The sequence below is a fragment of the Oryza brachyantha genome, chromosome 2, assembly GCF_000231095.2.
Source record: "Oryza brachyantha chromosome 2, ObraRS2, whole genome shotgun sequence".
In the NCBI taxonomy this organism is placed as follows: Eukaryota; Viridiplantae; Streptophyta; class Magnoliopsida; order Poales; family Poaceae; genus Oryza; species Oryza brachyantha.
This window is the reverse complement of record NC_023164.2, coordinates 3,531,151-3,538,951: the sequence shown is the minus strand read 5'-3', so window position 1 is coordinate 3,538,951 and position 7,801 is coordinate 3,531,151. Positions and strand designations below refer to the sequence as shown.

Sequence of the window (7,801 nt, the reverse complement as noted above, 5' to 3'; positions counted from 1 at the left end):
GTTGTTGAATCCATCAAGCGCATCATCCAGATCTTGCTGTGCAAGAATTGCACGCATCTTAACTTGCCACAATGAGAATCTTGTGTCTCGATCCAAAAGAAGTAGATCATACTTCAAACTCGCCATTGGGAATAAATCCTGAATCTGCTGGTATTAATTTATTGAACCCTAGCAGATACGCGAAACTCCAGTGCTCGAAACGATGCACAATAGATGATCTGATAGCTTTCGGGGTACACAAGATCGGGTAAACGTAGCAATTGAACCAAAAAAATAATTTACTGTAGCTGCTATAGTAACCTGGATGGATTGGATGAAACGATCGGTTTGCTTCTCCTCTACGTGCGTGAGAGCAGTAGAGATTTGCTTCCTCCGTGCGTGCGGGCGTCTGCTGGGTGAGGGTGCTGACTCCGATTTGCTCTCGCCGAATAATGCAATTTGACGGAACAGCGACTCAGTAGATCACTGAGAAAACCCGGTCGGCGGCAGCAACGTAGCGTAGATTAATCTTCGTGGCTCTGATACCACTTGTTAGAAACAAAGACATAAATGAGACACGAATTTAACGTGGAAAACCCTTGCGGGAAAAACCACGGGCGCCAACCGACAATAACCACTATGAGGATATGATTACAATGTAAGGGAAACAATGAGAACTCTACTCTTTCCGTGCAGAATACAAGAGTATATATAAGGGGAAAATCTAAAAGTCCTAATAGGATAAGGCGAAAGAATCCTATTGGGAAACTAATCTGACTCCTAGTAGGAAACAACTGAGAGAAACCTACTAGGAAACTAATCCGAATATAATTCCAGTTACAATTCGGATCACGTATTCAACATTTGTTTGTGGAGAATCTGGACCCACCGTAACGAGGTAATTTTCAACAAGGCCGCGCCATCGATCGCCCGTCTGCGACTCAACCCTATGGGCAGAACGACTCAAGGTAGAAGAAGACAGGTTCCTAGCTTCGCAGTGGAAAAGTGTTTTTAGCGATGCGATTGCTCGCCTGTAATCCAGTAGTGCTTCTCCCTCTGTAAAGTCTTTGTAAGAACTACACCTTTTATTGCAAGTTGCAAATGAAAGTATTCAGGTGGGGAAGCTCTCGCCCCGGTGATTTTTAAAAAAAAATCAAAATTTTGGTAACTCTGACTAACCCTAAATTAACTTTGAATTACAAGTATATATAAGAGAAGACGAGGGGAGTATGCGGTATGTTTCGTATCTAGTGGCTATTGTTATGAATGTTTTTTCGAACAAAAGAAGTTATTTATTCTTTTGTCATATTTGTGCGAACCAAACATTTCGCTTCTTCAGAAACTAATTGGTCTGTTTCTCAAAAAAAAAAAAATCTCCTCTGTTTTTTGAAACAACTTTGCATTATTCTTCTTCTGAGGATTAATTCAACATTTTTTTCCTTTTGCTCTTTTCTAGAGTTCGTGTCATTTTTTTTTTTGTGCTGATGCCCCCGCCCCCCTTTGAAGCCCTGCTTACGCTTATTTTTTCATTGTTTAAATTCCTTTTCTTCGCGGCATTTCCAATTTTTCTGTATCTTGTTCACCAAACTACTAATTCCTGAACTTAGCTTGCATGTTGTACCTTGGAGCAAGTTTGATGTTCGTAGTTTTCTTTTAGGCTAGATTACACTACTCCGAAGGACGCATGAACATTTTAGCAAGGAACAAAATAAAGACAATTAGTTAAAACACATATTAAACCTTTAATTATAGTTTCACATATAATTACACTGGTACTTATTCCACATAATGTTCAAAAGTCTAGCACCAAAACGCCATAAGGGCTAGAAACACAACGAAATGCTCTCCATTGACAGGTACAAGTCAAAGGAGAGATGTATTGTATAAAGCAGCTATGAGGCAGACTACAAAGGCACACGAACAATTGGAACAAGGTAAAGATCATTCTTCCTTCGGATAGTAATGCCCATCTCCTCCTCCATATCCAGATCGGTTGGTACTACGCCATTGGAAAGCTCCCAATCAAAATGATAGAGGAGCGAAGCTAGAGCAATTTCCATGGCAACCTGTGCAAATGCTATACCAGGGCACATCCTTCGCCCTGCTCCGAATGGTGTAAACTCAAAGTCCGTGCCCTTGAAGTCCACACTGTTATTCTCAAATCGCTCTGGTATGAACATCTCCGCATTTTCCCAGTGCACAGGGTCTCTACAGATTGCCCACACGTTCACGAGCATAGTGGTACCCTTTGGCACATCATAGCCCATGACCTTGCATGTTTCTTGACATTCTCTTGGGAGGAGCAGCGGCACCACAGGATGTAGCCTTAAGGTCTCCTTGATGACAAGCTTCAGATATTTTAGTACAGCCAAGTCATCTTCTGACACCGATTTCTTTCCACGAAGGACATCACGTAGCTCAGCTTGTGCCTTTTGCATCACTCTTGGATTCCTGACTAGCTCGGACATAGCCCATTGTAGCGTATTCGCCGATGTCTCGCTCCCGGCACCGAAAAGATCCTACACAATGCATGGCATGAAAATGAAGCCTCTGTAATGTTAAGTTTGGAAAATTCATATATAGGTGCAAAGACCTGCAATATATGTTAATATAATTAATTTATTATCGGTCAACATCAATTTTATATTCATCTATATCTAGTTATTCCTATTTCTTAGTAGTACTTCCTCAATATTTTTTTATATGATGTTGTTGACTTTTAGATTTACATTTGACTGTTTGTCTTATTCAAAAATTTTATTTTAATATGTAAAATTATAAATCATACTTAAATTTACTATAATAATAAATTAAATTATAATAAAATAATTAATAATTATATAGCTTTTTAAATAAGAGAATATTCAAACATAGAAGTTAACGACGTCACAAAGATGAACACGAACTACTTACACGGATGAGGGCTTTGATGACGCCCATGGTGAGGGGCACCTCGAGACCTCCTTCCCTCTGAATCCTGAGAAGCATGTCGACGATGTCCTCGTCGTCCACAGCGCCGGCAGCGGCCGCCCTCTGCTCGTCGTGCTGCTTGAGTGCGCAGTCCATCAGCTCGAAGTTCTTGCGGTGGTTTGCCTCTGCCCGGCGCACCGTGCCGCTGACGAAGCTGGCGAGCCTCGACGACGGGAACAGGTCGCCGAGGCTGAACCCCGACATGATCTTGACCCACTCGGCGGCGGCGTCGAGGAAATCCTCCCGCCGCTCGAACCGGTCGCCGATGACTGTGCGCACTGCGACGTCGGTGATGAGCACGGTGAGGCGCTCGCCGACGTTCACGGCCTCGCCGGGCCGCGCCGCTGCCACGCCGGCGACGAGGCGGCCGACCTCCTCCTCCCGCACACGGCGGAACGACTGGACGCGGCGGGCGCTGAGCAGCTCCATCACGGTGATCTTGCGGAGCTGCCGCCACATGGGGCCGTAGCGCGCGAACCCCAGCCCCTCGCCGTCGACCATCTGGACCCGGACGGTAGGGCTCCATGGCCGCGAGGCGAACTTCACGTCGTGCCTGCTCATGATCTCCCTGGCGGCGTCGGCCGACGACGCGACGACGACGGGGACCTCGCCGAGCTTCAGCGACAGCAGCGGCGTGTTGAGCCGCCGCGCCAGGTCGGCCATGGTGCGGTGCACGAGCTGACCGCCCGCCATGATCTGGTGCAGGTTGCCGACGACCGGCAGCCGCCACGGCCCCGGCGGCAGCCTCTCCCCACCACCGCGGCGCTTCGCCGCCGCCAGCTTGCTGACGAGCACGGCGGGCAGCAGGGCCAGCAACAGTAGCCCCAAGCAGCTCGCGACCTTCCCCACGACGTCGTCCATGGCCATGGCGCTAGCTGCAGCTAGAGTCTTTTGCTGTCGTGTGTGGCTGGCACGCACGCAGGTGCTCCTACTTATGCGGTGCAGGTGCGTCGACGTCGTCGACGACGACGACGAGGTGAGATCGCAAGTGATCAAAGAGGTTTTTGTTGCCGCGTCAAGTTTGGCGGCGTGGGAGCTACTCCGACGACGTGGATACATAGCGATCACATGAACCAGTTAATGGTCACATGATGATGCGATGTGATTAGCGTTGGCGGCTAGCTGATCTTGTAAACATCAGAAGCTCGCCGCGATTTGTTCGGCGGACGATGACTTGTCTCAAAAAGGAAGGAGGATTATTAAATGAGCGCATCTTTCCAGGAAACCGTTCACTAAGATACCAATAAGGCCGGTCTCAACGGGGTTGGGTGAAGTATCACGTTAATTAGGTAATACATCAGCATAAAAGAAAATATTTATATGCAGGGTTTTCTTTATTATCCCTGAAAAGTATCCCAAAGTGGTACCTCAAGTTACCACACTTTTTACACTAAAAAGAGTGGTAACTTGAGATGCTTTTTCAAGGATGGTAAAAATACTCTTGTATGAAACTGTGAGGAGAGAGATGAAATTCGTTTCATGGCCATAAAACATTTGGCACTGTTACAAGTCATCGGTAACGTAGTAAAACTCACATTTAGTAGCTTAAGGTGTTTCATGCAATCAAACACTGTCTCCATGTAATCACACTTTCAGCAGTAATACATGTTTTATTTAGGCCAACCTCAATACCTAGTTTCACTACACAGTTTTCAAAATAGCTAACTTGATGAAACGATACACGAAACAACTACTCACAGTGCAACGTTTTATTGTACCATTTCCAAAACTAAATAAAGCATTATTACTACTGAAAGTTTGATTGTACAGAGACAATGTTTGATTGTATAAAAGTTTGATTCATAGAGACAATGTTTGATTGTATGAAACGCCTCAAGCCACTCAATGCGAGTTTCACTACGTTATCAAGGATTTGGTAATGGTGCCCAAATGTTTCATGGCCATGAAACAAATTCCCTCTCTCTCATCACCGTTTCATGCAAATATTCCCTTTTATGCTGACGTGTCACCTAATTAATGTGTATGACACCTCTATGAAACCCATTGAGACTAGCCTTAGCTTTGAAAATATATAATGAAACGTTACACTGTGAGTAGTTGTTTCATGCATCGGTTTATTGAGTTAGTTATTTTGAAAACTGTGTAATGAAACTAGGCATTGAGATTAGCCTAAGATTGTAGAAATGCCATAAGTTTAGTTTACCACTTTGACCGCTCTTTTGGCACGCCGCATTCTTTTATGGACAAAAGATAAAGGAAGACAAGTGAGGCTCGACCAATGTAAGGTGTGAAACCCAGGTTTAGGTTGAGGTGGCATGCTTGGGCTAGGTCTGGGCTCGGTTGGGCTGGAGAGAGCAGTTATTATAGAGGAGGTTTGGCTGTGATGGGAGCATGCACAAGTAGCGGGTCTTTATTTTCTAAAAAAAGTAATTGGTTCTTTATGGTTTGACAATTTGATACTTTTAGAAAACTTATTTTGATATTAGACCATATCAAAAAACTATTTGTAAAATTAATTCTGGATCTCAGTGCTAAACCCGCTAGAGCTAAGGTGTGCTGAGGTCCAACATCCCAGCACGTACCCGTCTTGATGATGCTAGCCCCACTATCATAGTGGCAACACGTAGAGCCAATGAACTACTGAGACAAAGAGTCAGGGCATGCCTATTTGGCACTAAGCCCGTTAGCTCAACACTGTATAATGTGGGTGTAAGGTAGGCACTTAAGACAATAGCCTAAGCTATTGATAAGTTTAGTAGGTCTCAACACTAATCATGTCAGTGCTTAGCTTATGCACTTTAGCAAGCGTAATAGGAGAAATGCAATAGAAGTAAAACTTTTTAAAACTTGTAACATGCTTGTACATTTCAACATGCATGTACGATTGTGAGGATGGACTACATAGGCTCATAGAATGTACAATGTGGCAAGGCACCTCACCCATTCTAACCCCCATGCCTCTCTCACTGACATCTAGGCCCATGTTTTCAAAATGATTTTTCACTAACATACAGGACCCACCCCTCTCTTCCTCAGCCCATCACTCTTGAGAAAACTCTAGCAGGCTAACCCAACAATCTCTTAGGCTGCCTTAAGCCGCCATCGCCCACCCCCTGCTATGTCATCTTCCTTTAATTCTTTACCTTGGGTCTTAGCCATGTATCGACCCACCAGCCCAAGGTTCATAGGCCTCACTTCCCCTTGTTTTTGTGGACTAAGTCCACCATGAGCCATAGACTCACGGCCCTCCCTCCCATTGATAGCAACCCCCACTTTCTAGCCGAACAATATTCCTTTCCAATTATGTGGTCTAAAGTGGACCTGCGTAGACTACAATGTCAAATGACATCATAAGTAAAGCTTCCCAGTTGAAGTAATGATTGGAGGTTATGGATAGTTCGAGGAAACAAAGAATGTGATATATGAGATTGGATGATGCCTTATAAAGGACGAAACTAAAAAGAAACAAATACAAGAGGAATGAGATGAAAGTGCTTGATAGTAGGAATCTCAAATCCAGTGCCGTGGTCTAACAACTAGTATAGGAATGGTGTTACAGTGTGAACCCCTCAAGTAGGGGATCGATGGACCCCCTTTTGTGTTCAGCCCAGAGAGAGTGGGAGAAATCCTAGGTGCGAATTTGGTGAGGTGGTGCTGTGAACGCGTAGAGAAGATGCACAAACAAGGTGGTTATACAGGTTTGAGCCATATGAAGGCATAATACACTACTCCTATGGGTGGTTTCATGTTCTTGAGTCTGATATAGATTGTGTGAGTTGGGAATCCCCTCTTAGTAGTATAGAGTTTCTTTTACTAACTGCTGACATCTTTCTTATGTAGCTACATAGAGTTCCTTTCTCCATATTACTAGCAACTTTCTCTTATCTTTCTTCTCCTTTTTTCGGTGCCTTCTATCTTTGTCCCATTGGAGCAGGATCGTATTCCCTTCATCCCGCGTCTCTCAAGGGCACATGTAATGCTCAAGCCCTTTTCTTGTTGATAAGACGGGTGATGGGACTAGCGGCTCTTGAGACCTGTGGGAGTCCCGCGGGGCCAATCAATCCTTTGTGAACCACATTTTTAAGGCAGAGACAAAGCATGTAGTCCTAAACTCATGCTGTTGGACTTCTGATAGATGGCCCCCATTGGTTGGTAGGAGTGGTGTTAACACCAAAATTTGGTAAATTTTCGTATTGGATTCGGATAAGGAAAGATGCAATCGCCAATAGATATTTTATCTAGAAAAATTCGAATCCGACAAGGAATCGTGAAGACCAAGGCTCAGCGGCGTAAATTTATCTGTTAACTAGAGTTAGTTAGGATTTTATTTTGTCTCTAAGAGATTAGAGTCCGATCGAGACTTGTGTGTATTTTAGGAGTTAGAGACAGAGTCTGCATAGGACTAGTTTGTTATTTCTTTTTATCTACTAGGAGTTGTATGTCGTGTCCAACACGGCCTAGCCTCAACCCGAGGGTATAAATATGTATGCCCGGGGTCATTGCTTTTCATCTACCAATCAATTAGATCAACTTCTTTCGGCGCATCGCCACCCTCTTGTCCGAGGTTTTCAACTCCGGCGGAACTTGGCACCTGACGCGGGGCTGCATCGCTTCGATCTCCAGCGGAGGGGTAAGTCCATCGTTCCGTCGGGCCATGGTAATCGTTCGGCTAGATTAGACGGAACTTGGCACCTAACGCGGGGCTGCATCGCTTCGATCTCCAGCGGAGGGGTAAGTCCATTGTTCCGTCAGGCCATGGTAATCGTTCGGCTAGATTAGAACTGTCTCGGTTCAGTTTGATCTTTTAATCTAGCTGTGCGATTGCTAGTTATTGTATCAGTTTCAACTTAGACCACTTTCATGTTTTGAGATTGATCTGGTCGACCACTTT

The 7,801-nt window shown here is 44.8% G+C and overlaps 1 protein-coding gene across 1 annotated transcript; it reads right to left on the bottom strand.

Moving 5' to 3' along the window:
- Positions 1–1,711: 1,711 nt before the first annotated feature.
- LOC102718141 (desmethyl-deoxy-podophyllotoxin synthase-like) lies at positions 1,712–3,838 on the bottom strand. The gene is made up of 2 exons (XM_040520833.1): positions 2,893–3,838; positions 1,712–2,498 (listed from the first exon to the last, which is right to left on the bottom strand). The coding sequence occupies exons 1-2, from the start codon at positions 3,814–3,816 to the stop codon at positions 1,884–1,886; spliced, it is 1,539 nt and encodes a 512-aa protein (XP_040376767.1). The 5' UTR covers positions 3,817–3,838; the 3' UTR covers positions 1,712–1,883.
- Between the last annotated feature and the right edge of the window lie 3,963 nt (positions 3,839–7,801).